General features: G+C 38.6%; 1 protein-coding gene across 1 annotated transcript in view; it reads left to right on the forward strand.

The window, feature by feature from the left end:
• The first annotated feature begins 453 nt into the window (after window positions 1-453).
• Window positions 454-18,087, forward strand: part of SPAG6 (sperm associated antigen 6) — a 77,125-nt gene continuing 59,491 nt past the window's right edge. Inside the window, exons 1-2 of the mRNA XM_059057861.2 lie at window positions 454-597; window positions 677-772. Coding sequence (XP_058913844.1) covers window positions 573-597; window positions 677-772 — 121 coding nt within the window. The 5' untranslated portion in view covers window positions 454-572. The remainder of the gene's footprint in view (window positions 598-676; window positions 773-18,087) is intronic.

The raw sequence follows: 18,087 nt of genomic DNA on the forward strand, positions 1-18,087 counted from the left end.
CCTGAAATGCCGGGTATATAAAAGATGGACTAAAGGGGAAAGCATTTGACTTTAAGGCTGTACTGACACTAATGTATTTATCAGATTACACTGTCCTATGTGAGATTTTTCTCGACCGTCGAAGCCCAGGCGACTCCATCGCAGCAGTTTGCTTGTCTCTCCGCACTTGGACCGGGTTCCTGGGTGCGTGCGGCTCCCTCCGGGTTCGGTCTGTGAAACTCCCGGACCTCCTGGCGGACACCTGTGCCCATAGGGTGTGACCCTCGACGGCGCACGGCTCCCGCGGCCGCCGGGCGAGCTCCGCACGTCGGGGGAGCAGCGCAGGCAGAGCTCCCTGGTGGACGCCGACCGCGCACGGGGCGCCCGAGCACCGCGCCCTGACGTCACGCCCGGGACCGCCGTTGCCGCGAGAGGGCCGCGTTCCGGTTCCGGTCGGTTGCCCGGGAGACGCGGGTACACAGAGAGACCTGGCTCCCGTCGGAGACCGAGCGGTCGCCGCGGTCGCCCCCTCCGTGGACTCGCAGGCCGGGCGCGGACGAGCCGGGCGCCGCCGAGCTGGTGGCGAGGGCGCCATGAGTCAGAGGCAGGTGTTGCAAGGTAGGTCCGGGCGCCCCGACGGGGGACGGCGGGGCCCGGGGTCCGCGGGCGGCGTGCTCTAGCTTGTCTCTCCCCGCAGTGTTCGAGCAGTACCAGAAAGCCCGGACCCAATTCGTGCAGATGGTGGCGGAGCTGGCGACCAGACCGCAGAACATCGAGACGCTGCAAAACGCGGGTGAGCCCTCACCTCGCACTCGCGTCGCTCTGCGCCCCTGACCTCGCCTCGCCCGTCGCTCCGCATCCCGGCCCCGCGTCCCTTGCTGCCCCGGCTTCGCCCCGCACCTCCATTCCTAGTCTCCCGGGGTCCTTGGCCCTGCCTCGCCCCTCACCCCGTATCCCCGGCCCCTCGTCGCCCAGTGTCCCCTGGCTTCGCCTCGCCCCGGGTCCCCGTCGCCCCGCTCCCCAGCCGGCTGAGCTGTTGGGGAGCGGCAGGATGGGGACAGGAGGACAGCGTCCCTAAATTCCTCCAGTCCACCGCGGAGGCTGTAGAAGCGTTCGGTCTCTTTAGCGGGTCAAGTTTCCAGATTGGTGTGAGAGGGACCCGACGTCTCTATTTCCATCTTAATCGCAACCAAGCAAATGTCAGGTTGCCCGAATCTACCCTAATCAGACCCATTTTATCCGGATGCCCTGCCTTTGATCACCTTCGACTTGACTTTCTCACACCAAAGGAATTCCAGGGCAGTTGACCCGTTATTTCTTGTCTTGCATTAGCGAAAGAGCAAAGATATGCTTGCATATTTTCCAAGAGATTCCAAGTAGGCAGAGACCTAGCTTTGAGAAACCTTATGGTGCTCTTATTCCACGTCTCGATCCGAACTCTTGTAGACTCTACAGGGAGAGGAAGAGTGTGTGCCTGCGTGTGTGATTTGCTTCTTATCTTTTAACATAAACAGAGAAGAAAATGGTGGTACCCCCCCATCTCTGTCTCTGATTGAGGATGATTCCACCACCATCTGAAGGTAGAATTTTATTGCTACTGTGTCATGAGAAACCTTCAATTTATGGGATGTTATCTTTAAAACTCATTAAATTAACACGGATTTGAAGAAAATTCAGAACATATTTTCAGGGCAAGAATGTTTAGACATAATGTCTACTCTGGGTTTCTTTGAAGGAAATTACTACTGCACCTAGCTGGCAATTTCTTTTGTCCCTGGGAGGGATTCTGGTGTTTATTATTGCATGTTTTTATTTTGGGAGGGGGATGTATTTAGAATAGGGAAAGTGTATTTTATAATCATTAAAAAAAACTTAATTTTGAGATAATTGTAGATTTACATGCTGTGGTAAGAAATAATAGAGAGCTAATGTACCTCGAAACAGTAGTATATCATAACCACAATATTGACATTGATAAAAATCCATCAGTTTGTTTTTCAGTTTTCCTTGTACTTTAAGTGTGTGTGTGTGTTTAGTTCTATACGATTTTATACCGTGTGTATCCATCACCACTGTTGTCAAGATACTACTTTCATCACCACAAGGATCCCTTGTGATGCCTTTTTATAGCCACACCTACCTCCCTCTTGTTCCTAACCCCGGGCAACCATTACTCTGTTCTCCATTTTGCAAATTTCGAAGTTGATAGTCTTTTGCTCTACCGTTGTTTCATGTGAATTCATCTTCTTCTGCACGTGTGTGTGTGCTTGTGTGCGTGCACGCATACTCCTCAAAGTGCCCAGAGCAGTGCTGGACACACAGTGTTTCATATATACTGACCGTGTTAACTTCATTAGAGCATATGACATTTTTTGAATGCGCTTATTTTTGGATTTTTTTTTCCTTTCAGTCCTACTCAATGGCCTTCATGAATGGACACTTGCTATTTACAAATACTTAATTTTCTGGACAGTATGTATACAGCTAAACTAAAACATGATTTCTTAAAAAGGGAAAATGATTGACATTCTTTTATAAATTTGATACTGAAATATGGATGTACAGTTAACTCTTAAGAAACAGAATATCATGTTTTAGTGTAATAGTGACATATTATCTCTTCCCATAAGTATACAATGTAGAATATATTGTGGAATTTAATCAATCCAAACAGGCTAAGTCATCACCAAAGTATAAGTGACTTAGATAGGGCCTTCTTAAATAACCACCTATTTCCACTTATGGTCTGGCTTATGGAGGAATGGAATACAAAAGGAATATAACTTAATGTTTTGAAGTTATCTGCACTTGACTAATATCTTGATGGAATGGTAAGATTTTTCTTTCCCCTGAGGAACTTATTTCATGTTATCTAAATTCAACTTAAGCACCCCTTTAATAACTTTAAATAGGGACAGATGAGTATTCCAATATATTTATTCTTTTAATTTAAAAAAACCCTGTAAGCTTTGTTATGAAAACTTCTCTTAATAGTCAACTTAACCATTTAAATGGTTTATTTTTAAAACATCACCATGGATTTAAAAATGCTTTTGGATGAGCCACAATATGTGTACATAAAGTATATATTTTGATCAAGCTTTTTTTTTTTTTCAGTCAAGTGATTTCATTTTCGTATCATAAGATACCAGTGCATTTTATTCCTGACTTTGACATACTGTCTGCATACCTGGGAGGGTTTTGTTTTGCTTTCACACTTGTCTCCCCTAATAAACTGTTTAAATAAATATGTATCATAGATCCAAAATAATGTGAAAAAAGTTTCCATATAGGTATCATGATAAATCAGTAGTTCACTGGTTTAGAATTTTTAAATTCATTCAGTGTGAAAGGAATCTTAAAGGTGAAAGTTATCAATGAAGTTTTATTTCATTTAAAATCTCTGATCTTTCTCATGTGTTTTTGATGTGCTAATGAGAGAATCTGCTCTATTAAATATGTCCAAAGTAATTATAAAACAGAGTGTTGCAAGATATCTTCTTCAGAGTATTTGGACAAAAATAAGTTTGAGTTCCAATCAAAATTGTTACTAGAAAGAACTGTGTACAATGTGTCTATAATGTAGAGTTTTTTTGTTTCCTCACTGAGATTTTGTTCCTTCTAAATCAAAAGGACATACATGAAAACATTAATAAGTTTAATGTTTGTTATAAAATCTCTTTATGCTCCCTCAAACCCTGTATGTTTGAGCCATTACATCTTGCAGCTATTTAAAAATGAATTTGGATACTTCCCCTCTTTGGATAATAACACATGACTTCAATGGTAGTGATAATACATCGTTACTTGTACCAATTGTGGAATTTCAGCAATTGGGGGTGGTTATTTAATTATAAAATATAAGAAAGGTGTTTTGTGGTATATTGGAGTACCAGGCCACTCTTTGGTTGTTTAGAAGGTCTTTTAAAATAAGCCAGTAAAAGCCCGAAGAACATGATTTTTAAACTGCTTAGCTGCACGAAATAAACTTCTTCTGAAGCAGCTATTTATATAAGAAAAGTGGGGGTAAAGTTTAAAATAATACTTTGTAATATTTTGCTTGTAACCTGTATATAGTCAAACAGTAAACATGGCAAATCATAGTTATGCACATTTTCAGAAGAGTAGGAGTAGAAAAGTTTGTCTGTCACTTTAAATATGCACCTGTATGAAGCTAATTTGCAAATTGAGGCAATTTATTTGGTTCATAATTCAAGAAAATAAGTAATACATGTTGACATAAAATGATTTTAAATCGCATGTGTCTGGGGCAGGGTGAAAATCTTCATATTAATGATCTAGAACTTCAATTTGCTATGAGAAGGAAAAGCCTGTAGTAAACATTTATAATGTATTTAAAACACATCCTGGGAGGTACATGTACAATACCATGATTCTCCTACAAAAACTGTTGTTCCAAAGGATATTAGAACTGAAAAGATAATTAGTAAAGCAACTTCAGAAAACTTAACCAATTATGCCCTTTAAATTTGATCTGTTTGCCAATATAAAAGGAGTCTTATAGTTTTGAATGTATGATAATTAATTCAAAGCACTGACTGTTTTTTTAAGGATAGGGTAGGGATAGAGAGCTTTTTTTTTTTCTTTCTTTCTTTTTTTTTTTTCCATATACTTAAGTGGAAAATGTTCCAGGGAACTATAAAAATTTTGAATTTTTATGCACCTACCAATATGTCCTAAAAACAAGATTTTTCAGAATTTTATTCTGTGTCCCAAATCGTTGTCCCTACATGGACATTTATCTGTTTTGTTATCTAAGCATTGGTACATAAGTAGAAAATAATGCAACCAGGGCTGGGATCTCACTGTTTTCTTAGGAAAAGTTTGATGACTAAAAAGAAAAATGCAAGCTGTAGATAAACCTGTAAGAGTGGGTTTTTGAAATGGCAGATTGTGGCGTTACATTTTGATGTCACAGATTAAATGTTTTTGAAAAGTTATTTAAGTGTTTCCTAAAAGCACTTTACATTCATTGAATGTTTTTTCAAGACCTTTGCTCCTCTGACTACCAGAACCTTTTCCTACACTTCTTTGCCTGATTAATTCCCACTCATTCTTTTTGGCTCTGTTCAGATGTTGATTCCTCAGGGAAAGCTTCCTTGAGCCCTCCCAGCGGGTTGAGTTTATTGGTTTATCTTTCCCTGCTTCTAATATTTCTCTTTCATAGTCCTTATCACAACTGTAATGGTTTAGTTTCTGCTTTCTCTACCGGATGTAAATTTCATGCTTGGCGTAATGCTTAGCATAGAGCAGATGTTCAACATGTTTAACTAGAATGAAGGAAGGAGTAATTATTTTCCTAAGTGTTTTAACATCTCTTAGAAGATTAGATTCTTATAACAGCTCAGGTAAGTAGAGTAGGTATCTTGTTCACCGTGGTTAAAGCCCAAAGAAGGTTGGTTAATTGCCCTCATCACAAAGTGAGTTAGTGGCCAAACTGGGACTAGAACCTGTTTCTTAATTGCTGTCTGACCTTGTGCTCTTTCGGTGTTACCTCAGAGGTATCAGGAAACTATTCCTAGATGTTCTAGGAGTTCCAGATAAACCTCAGTGTTAACTGTTAAAACAAGTCATCTGTTTAGGCCTTTGGGTACCAATGACTGTCCAGTAATTGTGCATAACTGCTTTTGAGGTCTCGTTGAGTACCATTATGGGATCTTGAGTGGAGGCCCAGATGCAGAGGACTAACTTTAATTGGTAAATACCTGGAGGTTTGAGGGAATGGAAGTCGTATTTAGGGCTTAAACTGGCCTCAGAGCTCTAGAAGACCTTTTGGTTTCCTCTGGCTTCTAAGGAAAGTCTTATCCAACCAGAAGCTCTTTAAAAGCACCTGGGGAAAGTGTGTAATCCACGGGAAGTTGAGAACCAATAGAGTACTTGAGAGAGTTGTTGGACTGAGACCTGCTGTTACCAGGAAGAGGACCCAGGAGACTTCCTCAGGGCCCAGGGAGGCCAGCTGCCCTGTGATTGACTGCCTGCTCTCCTGGGTTTTTTGAGAACATGCGAGGTAGAGTACAGTGAAGAGGGAGGCCCTTGATATTTGTTGGTTGGTTGATGTGACTGTATACTCAGCACTTGCCTTTGTTCTTTATTTAATCACACTTGGTGTGAAGGGCTTTTCTTCCATGTTCGTTGAGGGCAGAACTTTGGGATTTCTACTGAGCAGATTTGCTGGCCCTAGGAGAAATCCAGGGACATACCTTGAGAAAACAAATTGGCCTTGTCTTGTAGTGGGTGGAATGGCCCATTTGAACACAAGTCAGACTGCCCTAATTTTCAAAGTGAAGTCTTGGTTTTGCCATACACCCCAGTTTCCTATTATAAGGGTGGCTCAATTTTAAATTTATTGTTTATTCAAGTTCTGTTAAAAAATCTAGGTGAAAACAAATGATATTTGTGCTTGTGTATGTGTGCATGTGTCTCCAAAGGAAATGGTCTCTTTCCACTTTTCCATATATTCTAAGTTGTATCTCTGTGACAAGTTAGAATCACGATTATATTATGTAAGTAGACTAGATTACATTAGTTTTCTATAAAAATGTCTGTGTAGAATTAGTCTAATAATTCTCAAAGCCCCTCTTCTTTTTTTTGAGGGCTTATTTAAAAATAGATACTTAGACTTTCCTATAACTTTAAAAATCTATTGTTGAAGATGTCCATTTTGCTGTTAAATTTTTTAATACAATGATATATTCTTTTATTCAACCAGTCTTTTATTAACTGTTATGTTTCAAGCCAGGCCTAGGTATGATTTCAGGAAAAAAAAATTTGTTCCTGCTTCCTTTTATTTCACAAAGTGGTTCTCGTTCTACTTTTGCTGCTACAAAACTCAGTGCTATGTTCAGAGGTCAGCTGTAGCAACTATCACTATATTTCTGATTTAAAAAATAACCAGCCCCGTCTGTACTCCGTGGCTCTGAATTATTATCTTTGTATCCATATCTTTTAAACTATCTCCAAAAAAAGTAAACTAGGTAGAGTATGATTAAAACAAAGAATTTCATCTGAAGATAGATTTTTGAACTGATTGCCTTTCAAAAGTTTCCTCTTCAAGTATTACCCATGAAACCTCTTGGAGCAGACAGTCCTTTTAGAACTGTCCTCTTTATTCTCTATACTGACCCCATTCCTAAACATTCCAATCTTCTCCAGGAAGATGGGTGTAATAGGTATATATTGTAAAAGAGAAAAGACATTGACAGAAGACAGAACTAATTTAAAATTTGCAGCTCTCTAGAAGACTTTAAATTACAATAGAATTATATATATGTGGGGTGATTTTAGGTGAGGGGATAGTTTAAATGACCCATTTGAGTTCCTTAAAGCTTTATGAATTTATAATAGTGACACTTAGGTACCTGAACTCATGTACCTAACAAAAGAACTATGAACACATGTTATCCATTTTGTTATTTTAACCAAAATTTACCTAAAAAGAGAAAATTGCACATTAATTTTCAGAGTTTGTTCGTTCATCATTCAACAAACGTTTACTGAGTGTCCAAGTGCCAGATGCATGCTTAGATGTTGATCATGCAAAAATAGAAGGCATAGACTCTGCCCTTAAGGAGCTTATTTGCTAATGGTGAGATACAGAAATACATACTTTTTGATACGTGTCTGATATATAGACATATGGAACACATATGAAGGGTGCCTAACCAAGTTTTAGGAATGAGGGGTGCTGGTCATGGGAGACTTTTAGGAGGAGGTGTTATCTGTGCTGAATTTCTTAGGAGTTAGCTAGATGAAGAAATGGGAGAGGAGAACTGTATTTGGGTAGAGGGAACATTATGTGCAAAGTCAAATAGGCAAGAGAAAAGATGGTACTTGATAGAAAAGGCAGATGTTTAGGTATGGCTGGAACTTCTTGGGGTCATAGGACAAGAGAGAGGCAAGTCAGTGGCTGAAGAGGAAAACAGCCCTAATTATGAAGGACCTCATCTCAAGTTTGGATTTATCCTAAAACCGATAGAAAACCATTGAAAAGTTTGAAGTAGAGGGATGGAGGGATTCATTTTGTGTTTTAGGGAGATGATTTTCACAGTAGTGTGTAGAATAGATTGGAGGGGATTGAAACAGGATCGGGAAGACCAGGTATCCATTTTTGCTCTAGCAGTCGTGCTGGATAAGAGATCCGCCGGACTTGTGACTTAGTGGAAGGCAGCTGGCAGGGGCAGGTGAAGAGAGAGAGGAGTTCAAAATGACCCCAAGGAAAACTCTAAATCGAAAAGATACATGTACCCTAGTGTTCATAGCAGCATTATTCACAATAGCCAACGCATGGAAGCAACCTAAATGTCCATAGACAGACGACTGGATAAAGAAGATGTGGTATATATACAATGGAATATTACTCAGGCATACAAAAGAATGAAATAATGCCATTTGCAGCAACATGGATGGACCTGGAGATTATCATACTAAGTGAAGTAAGTCAGACAGAAAGACAAATACCATATGATACCACTTATATGTGGAATCTAAAATATGATACAAATGAACTCATTTACAAAACTACAAAACAGAAACAGACTCACAGACATAGAAAACAAATTTATGGTTACCAAAGAGGAAAGAGGGTGGAGGAGGGATAAACTAGGAGTTTGGGATTAACAGGTACAAACTCCTATATATAAAACAGATAAACAGCAAGGTCCTACTGTATAGCACAGGGATACACACACACACACACACACACACACACATATCTGAATCACTTTGCTGTATACTAGAAACTAACACGACATTGTAAATTAAGTATAGTTCAATACAATTGTTTTTTTAAATTGTTACAGCCCTCCACCTGGCAGAGGGTCCAGTACAACAACATAGGTACTCAATAAATGTTGAAACAGCCTTGGAATGGCAAACTTGTTGCCTGATGAAAGGCAGTCCTTCATGCTTTCACAATAAAATGACTTTTAGAAAGAAACAAACAAAATGACTCCAAGGCTTCTGGTTACTTAGGCAAATTAGCACTCTTCATTAATGGAGAAGGGATACAAACAGCACAGGGAAAGGGTGATTTCACTCTGCAACAGTGCTGAGGTTGAAGTGTGTCTGGGAGATCTATGTGCCAGGGACTCTGCTAAGCAGTCTGGATAGATAGGGCTCTGGGGCTCAGGAGAGAGATCTTAAATGAAAATAAAGCCTTGTATATGTGCAATTTACATGTTCATTTGAAAACTATGTTAAAAGCCCATTTTATATTTCTTCACATAACTATAAACACGTAAGTTCTAATCATTTTTATCTGAAGTATCATGTAAATTGAACTTGGCATAACTTTTATGCTCTACATACTCAGTATAAATCTCACATATAGATGGCGGTGGCAGTGACCTAGTTAAGAGTCACAATCGCACTGGACAAATCAGTGGAATTTCTGTTTAATACAGTAACTGTGGAAGAGACCTACAGTAACATTAATGGCAGAATCATGTGAATTCAACAGATGGTATGCATTCTAAACCTAGCACAGAGGCCAGTTTTCATTGGTAAATGGGCTGACTGACATTGGAGAAATAGGAGGGCATAGACTCCCGAGCTATAAATAGCATCTACCTGGTAGGATTGTAATGAGGATTAATGGGTCAATATTTGTATATTTTTTTAGAGGAGTGCCTGGTGATGCTCTAGAAGTATATGTTAAATAAGTGAATACATACTGTGCTTCCTTGCCCTCTGAGAAGAGTTGCTGGCCGCCAGTGAGAGGGTCAGTGATCTCTGTCTCATCTTCCTCTCACCCCTCCCCGCTCAACAGTGACATGTCAGGTGTGGTAGTCCTTCACTCACAAATGGCTGAACTGACAGTGAATCACCAAACAAAATTCAGAGGATACTACCATTAATGAGAATAAATTTGAAAGGAGAAAATATATTACTACCCTTGATCATAAGAGTTTCTTGAATCGTTTATGATTACAATTGAATTTTATGTAAAAAAGACTTTATATATACATTTTGTGATTCATTCTGACCATTTAAATAAATTATAAGCATCTTTGTATGTTGTGAGGGATATAACACCTAAAATCATAATTGACTTTATAGTTATGGCAGTGAAAAAGTGTTTCACAGAAAGCAAGACAAATAGATATGTGATACCAAAATTTACTAATTCTTAATCAAATGAAGGAATAGTGGCCAGACGTATATAATCACAGAGGATGAAAGAAATCAAATCAAGGCCTGAAAATTCTTCTCTAAAGAAAAGCAAGGGAGGAACATAAATATTTTCAAGTGAAAAATGACCAGTGAAGGAAAGCGAGAACATGCTTTAAAACTCATCAGTGTTATAAAACTTGCTTCAGTAAAAATATAGACATGTAAATGTAATAACTTGTTATAGAAATAAAAAAACTAAGATCAGAGTAAAGCTGATGAGTGTAGTTGGAATTACTCTGTGATAGAAGAGTAGGTAGTGCTTGTAATAGTAAAATCCAAGTGGATAGTGGTCTCTAGAGTCAAGACCACAAAGTGTTTCAATAAGAGTTAGATGTGCGTTCAGAACTGTGCTAGGTAATTTGAGAAATAGAAGAAAAGTGTAAAACATAAGAACTGCTCTAGAGATGTTCATTATTATACTGAGGAGGTAAGACATTTATTCACATAAAATAGAGAACCACATAAATATCAAGGATGGCTACTGTGCTTTGCACAACTTCGGGAGTGCCATTTATATCATGATCTATGTGAATGACATCCCCTGGATTTGTGCAGTATGCAGCCTGTGCAGCCGTACATGGTGGGCCTGGGAATTATTCAGTCTTCGTTTTCATGTATTTACTTCCCTGAGAATGAGGAGTGCAAACAATTAAGCTCCCCGTAGCTTCCCATTTCTCTTAGAGCAACATCACAAAAATCTTCATTTAACCTGTAGCTAAACTTATCTGGCCCCAGCCAACCTCTCCAGCTTTATCCCTTGCCACGTCACCCCTCCCACTTTACATTTCAGACCAGTATACATTTATCATGGCTTCTTCAACAGTCTGCAACAATCATGCATCCCTTGTCCAAGCCAGAAACTGGGAAGTATCAGTGATTCCTCCGTCTTCTTCACAATAATCAGTTTGTCTTTTAAATATCTCCTTAGACCTTTCACTTTTCTCTTTCCCTTTTGCCATTACTATACTCCAGGCTATCTTCAAATCTGGCCTAGGTTCCTATAATAGCTTCCTAAGTGGTCTTCTCTCTTTTCATCCTTTCTCCCCAGTGTAATCAGAGTGATCCTTCTTTACAAAGTGCAGATCTGATCTGTCACTGTACTGACTTTAATGCTCAGATTAAATTTAGACTACTTAAAGCGGTTCATTGGACCCTTCAGGACTTTTGTCTCTGTTAATCTCAGCCAGTTCTTTCTCCAACTCTTTTGTCTCCTCTCTTGTACTAAAGTCAAACTGTATTCTCAGTTTTGTCATCATATCAAACTCTTTTTGGTTCTGAGCTTCATTTATACAGTTTCTTCTGGTTGGACTTCTCTCCAATCCCTACGCCTTCCAATTTTTTCAGCAGACAATCTGCCCGAGAGCCTTCAGACCTCAATTTAGATGTCAGTTAGCCTGTGCACCTTCCCTGTGTCCCTCGAAGCCTGGGTTAGATGCTCTACTGTGTGTTTGCAAAGCATCCTCTACTCCTTTAGTTGCACACATCATAATGTGTTGTTTATCTCTCATGACCCCTTTATGAGTTCCTTGAGGTCAGGGACAATTGTGTTTTAACACCTTGTAGATTCTTAATATTTCTTAAATGAATGGTGAATGAGCTATTCATTCCATAGTAATTCTAAAATACATCGTAGAAAAGGCTCAATTTGTGGGTCCGTGTGACCTTAAATATTTCTCCATTACAGTGTAAGGTACTGATTGATTAATGAGTCATCTATGTTAATAATAACATGTTGATGAAACATATGGTCAACATAGGGAATTGATTCCTTTAGAGCACTTTTATTTATCAAGCATCCAACTGGTGTTTATTTTGTCCTAGCTAATCTTCCTAGCACTTTAGAAATTTTAGCTCGTTTTAATTCTCTCAACAGCTTTATAAGGTGGTCCTAGAATTTGTCACCATTTTACAAATGAGGAAACTGAGACACAGAGTGGTTAAGTAATCTCGCTGAGGCCCCACAGCCAGGAAGTGGCAGAGCCCAGATTTGATTGAACCCAATCTCCCTCCAGATACATGCTATTAACCACCTCAGTCTGTTGTCTCTCAGCACAGGTGGTCATGTACCAAGCAGGGCAAGATTCCTTCTATTTCTGAAGCACGAAGTTTCTTTCATGTTTTAATTGGGCCCCAACAGAATGCCTGAGTAACGTTGACTTTGACGGTTAAGGTCGAATCCTTTGCTGTGTATTGGTTAACTGTATGCAGAAATCACTTCTTCCAAAACTTGAATGAACTGTAGTAGCAGTTTCATAGTAAACGGACACATGGAAAGTAGTTTTAGATTAAAATAAAACATTGTTTGAGTTTAAAATTTTAAAGCTTTGTAAAATGTATAACAAATCTTTAACATATTTTATGTTTGTGATAATTTTGAATAAAATTGGAAAGTAAAAAATATTCATTTTAAGTCTAAAAAAACAGGAGGGGCCTCGAAGTGCACTATCAAGAGAGTGAAAAGACAGCTCACAGAATGGGAGAAAATGTCTGCAAAGCATATATTTGATAAGAGCTTAATATTTAGAATATATAAAGAAATATAACCACCACCAACAAAATATCTACTTCAAAAAATGTGCAGAAGATTTAAATCAATTATATTTCTTCAAAGAAGATAAACAAATAGACAATAAACACATGAAAAGTAGCTCAATATCACTAGTCATTGGAAAATGCAAATCAAACCATAGTGAGATACCCCGTCACACCCATCAGGATGGCTGTTCTAAACAACAACAAAATATTGGTGAGGATGTGGGGAAATTGGAAGTCTTGTAATTTGCTGGTGGGAATGTAAAAGGGTGCCGTCGCTGTGCAAGCAGTTTGGTGGTTCCTCGAAAAGTTAAGCATAGACTTATCATTTAGTCCAGCAATTCCACTCCCAGGTATATACTCAAAATAATGGAAAGCAGGGACTCAAATGGATACGTGTACATCACCGTTCACAGCGGCATTATTCACAATAACCTAAAGGTGGAAACAACCCAAATGTCCATCAACACATGAATAGACAAACAAAATGTATATACATACAATGGAATATTCTTCAGTCTTAAAAAGGAATGAAATTTTGATACATGCTGCAATACAGATGACCCTTAAAAACATTGTGCTAACTGAAAGAAGCCAGATGAAAAAGGACAAATGTTGTATGATTCCACTTATATGAACTATCTAAAATAGGCAAAATAATAGAGACAGAAAACAGAATAGAAACTATCACAGGCTGGGGGTCGGGGGAAATGGGGAGTTACTGTTTAATTGGTATAGAGTGTCTGTTAGGAATGTTCTGGAAATGACAGTAGTGATGGTTGCACAACATTATGACTCTACTTAATGCCACTGAATTGTACACTTTAGATGGTTAAAATGACCAATTTAATGCTATGTATATTTTACCACAATTAAAACAGAACAAAACAAAACAAAAAAGTAACCAGGTCAACCAGAAATCTTTACTACGACTTAAATGAACCCAAAGAATTGTTTTTAATGGAACAAAGCTGAGATGTTAAATATCTTTATAACACACCTCAGACTGAAGTAATATCTATATAAATTATACACATGTAATATGAGAATGAGTGAATTATTTTTTTTGTCTTTAGAAATGTTTGACCTTTTTTTCCTGACTTACATATGCAATTGGCATGCAAAATTAAAGTGATTAGGCCTATGTTGTATTAAAAGGAATTAAGGGAAAGAGTTGTGATTATTTTGAGGCTATTCTGTAATCTCTTCCACCAGATTATTAGTTTTTTGAGAGCATGAACTGCCTTTACTCATGTATGACGTCCTATTTCTTGCCACTCGGTAAACCTTGATCTATTTTTTGAATGAATGATGGCGGGTAGGATTAGCGAGGTTGTTTTTTTCAAAACTGGAATCCAATGTAAGTATTAGAAGCAGTGTCACCAGTGTGGCACTGGAACAAGAAATACAGAAAAGAAGCTCAAAGCTATAAAGTTGGAGGTGAGGAAGATTGTAAAGATTTAGCCTGGGGCTTCCCTGGTGGCGCAGTGGTTGAGAATCCGCATGCCGATGCAGGAGACACGGGTTCGTGCCCCGGTCCGGGAAGATCCCACGTGCCGCTGAGCGGCTGGGCCCGTGAGCCGTGGCCGCTGAGCCTGCGCGTCCGGAGCCTGTGCTTCGCAAGGGGAGAGGCCACAGCGGTGAGAGGCCCGCGTACCGCAAAAAAAAAAAAAAAAAAGATTTAGCCTGTAGGTTAAATTTCATAAACATTTTCACACCATTTAATCAATTTATATAGAGAAAACAGAATTGTTTTATAGACATTAGAGTATAACAGAGGAATGATTTTTACTGTTAGATGTAATATTGGGTTGGCCAAAAAGTTTGTTTGGGTTTTTCCATAACATCTTACGGAAAAACCCAAACAAACTTTTTGGCCAACCCAATATTAGTACATGTTGGCTCCTTCAGTGGAGACCCTAATGAGTCATTAGCTGCTCACTGGAGACCTTGTCTATCAGATATGGTAGCGGTAATTCAGACTGTTGTAACTTACGGACTCTACATTTTCATGCATTCACTCACCAAGGATCAATCACCATGAATTCCTAATGGACAGACAAGTAAGGAAAATTTTCTTTTCATGTTATATATGCTTCTCTTTCCCTCCTTCTCCCCCTCCCTCCTTTCCTTTCTTCCTTCCTCAGTTCCTTTTGCATCATTATCTGTATATCTAGGACAAACCTGCAATTAGAATAACAAAGTATGCTTAGCCTATGTAAGACATAAAAACACCCGTCCCTGGGGATTGAGGACTATGAAGCACTAAGAGCCAATTCAAGGACTAGAAATTTGGGGCAATATTTTCTCTAGTAAGAATGACCTTTTTTTTTTTTTTTAATATTTTTTTTGATGTGGACCATTTTTATTTTATTTATTTTTAAAAATAAATGTATGTATTATTTATTATTGGCTGCATTGGGTCTTCGTTGCTGGGTGCGGGCTTTCTCTAGTTGTGGTGAGCGGGGGCTCCTCCTCGTTGCGGTGCCGCGGGCTTCTCATCGCGGTGGCTTCTCTTGTTGCAGAGCATGGGCTCTAGGTGCATGGGCTTCAGTAGTTGTGGCCCGAGGGCTCAGTAGTTGTGGCGCGAGGGCTCAGTAGTTGTGGTGCATGGGCTTAGTTGCTGATGTGGACCATTTTTCAAGTCTTTATTGAATTTGTTACAATATTGCTTATGTTTTGTTTTGGTTATTTTGGCTGCGAGGCATGTGGGATCTTAGCTCCCTGACCAGAGATCAAACCTGCACCCCCTGCATTGGAAGGCAAAGTCTTAACCACTGGACTGCCAGGGAAGCCCCAGAATGACCTTGTTTAAACAGATATTTTAAATGGAAACTTTAGCTTTTACTTATATAGATTCAGAGATTTAAAATTTTTCAAAATTCTTACTGTCTGAACAAAGGAATATGATAGAGCAGAAGCATCTGCATAGAAGTCTAATAACTTTGATTTTGAATACTGGAGTAGAAGGAAAGGGATTGTGTGTCATTTTTATTGACCTTATTTTTCCTGGGCCAGTTGCAGTAGAAAAAGGGAGGAGAAAATATACAAAGCAGAAAATTCCTTTGAGTATATGGACAAGTGAAATACATCTTTGGGGGTAAAATATCTTATTGCTAAAATGGCAAACTGAAAATATCCAACATTGGGAGACTTGTGTTAGCTAAATATAGTAACTAATAAGAAATAGTACTATAATAAGAAATATTATAAACTCAGATAAATTCATTCTTCAAATTTGTAACATAAAAGTTCAGAGTTCTTGCAGTTTAATTCAAAATTCTAGGTTGAATAACCCAGCATGGATTGATTTTCCATTTATATTTCAAAAGACAATAAGCCACAGCCTTCACATAATTATATCAAGTGAGGAGAAAAGGAAATACCCGAATCATCAGGGAAAAATAACATGAAACATATTTGTGATTCTCTTAAAATGATTTTGAGCATCCTCATTAATGTATTTATTATGAAACTTTAAATATATGTTAACAAATTCAGCTTTTCTTTTTTAGAGTATTGACTTGTTTCATTTAAAATGGTGCATATTGGGCTTCCCTGGTGGCGCAGTGGTTGAGAATCCGTCTGCCGATGCAGGGGATACGGGTTCGTGCCCCGGTCCGGGAAGATCCCACATGCCGCGGAGCAGCTGGGCCCGTGAGCCATGGCCGCTGAGCCTGCGCATCCGGAGCCTGTGCCCCGCAACGGGAGAGGCCACAACAGTGAGAGGCCCGCATACCACAAAAAAAAAAAAAAAAAAAAAGAAAGAAAAAAATAAAATAAAATGGTGCATATTCATTATAAAAAATATCAAGTTATACTCAAGAACAGAAACAAAAAAACCAACCTAATTAAAAAATGGGCAAAGGACTTAAATGGACAGTTCAACAAAGAAGATGTACAAATGACCAATAAGCACATTCGCCATCACTAGTGATAGGGAAATTAAAAAACCACTTCAAACCTATTAGGATGGTTATTCTAAAAAAAAAATAACAAGCGTTGGTGAGGATGGGGAGAAACTTAAACACTTGTACTTTGCTGGTGGGAGTGTAAAATGATGTAGCCTCTGTGGCAAGCAGTTTAATGGTTCATAGCTAGTGGTGATGATTACACACCATTGTAAATGTACTTAATGCCTCTGAATTGTACACCCCCAAATGGTAATTTTTATGTTATGTATATTTTACCACTGTTAAAAAACTTAAATTGAGTAATAAAGCAACTACAAAGAAGAGATCAGAAAATTATTTTAGATTCAACTTTCTAGAAGGAACCCATGTTAATGTTTGGTAGTCATTCTAATACCTTATTCTGTGCATTAAACTTTTTGTTGTGAGATATTGCAGAAATTATCTCTGTAAAAAAGTATAGAGAATAATAAAAGCAACACTTATGCACATGGACATGCTGATTTGTTTAACATGCGCTGTGGCCTAGGCCTGAGGAGGGACCTGCAGAGTTAACCAGCCTGAGTGGGGTGCAGGCTTGCAACGCTGGCCGTCTGTGAAGTGCTCGGACGGAACCAACTTAGACGTAAACATGATCGCTAGAGGAAACTGGGAACTGCGAAAAGCCACAGGTCTCATCATTAAATGTTTCTGTGATAAGCATCATTATTCTCTGCTTATGTTATTTGGTAGTACTATTTATCTTATTTTGGTCGAATCCTAAATATTATTGTGAATGTTTTCCTTTTATTTCTATTTCACATGTTTCTGGATATGACATTATAAAAGAATACTGGTAATATGTATTTGCTCCTATAGGTCACTGGGGTATGTTTTTAAAGAAAAGATGTAATAACATGAAGTTGAATAGCCTGCCGTAAGTTAAGTTTAGAAAGTCACGTGTCTACACTTGTTCTAGTTTGAACTCTCTGTCATTACCTTTTTTGTAATCTTAGACTAAAACACCATCATTAAAGCACAAATAGCAGTTGACTATTTTGCATATTTTATAGTAAGGCAAAGTTAATACCGAGTTGGAAGTATCCAGTAAAATGGCCCAAATGCAATCGTTTTTCCCCACCTCCTCAATTTTCCATATGTATTACTTATTTAGTAAGTATCGATAAAGAATGTCTGAATTGCTAACCTGGCTCCACCACTGTGTGGGGATTCCCCTAACCTTTCTCAGCCTCCGTTTCCACATCTGTAAAATAGACATGATAATACGGCTTACTTCCTAGGTTTCTTATGAGAGTTCAGTGAATTAATATGGAAAATAAGTTCTTAAAACAGTGCATGCACAAAATAATATACAATATAAGCTACTTTAATTATTGTTGTTGTTATGATGGTACTCCTGCTATGTATTCAAGCCTAGAATGAGTATTATGAGAGCTAGGATTGTGATTTATTTATTTGGAGATAATGTCAGAAA

This window comes from Kogia breviceps, chromosome 3 (assembly GCF_026419965.1).
Source record: "Kogia breviceps isolate mKogBre1 chromosome 3, mKogBre1 haplotype 1, whole genome shotgun sequence".
Lineage (NCBI taxonomy): Eukaryota > Metazoa > Chordata > Mammalia > Artiodactyla > Physeteridae > Kogia > Kogia breviceps.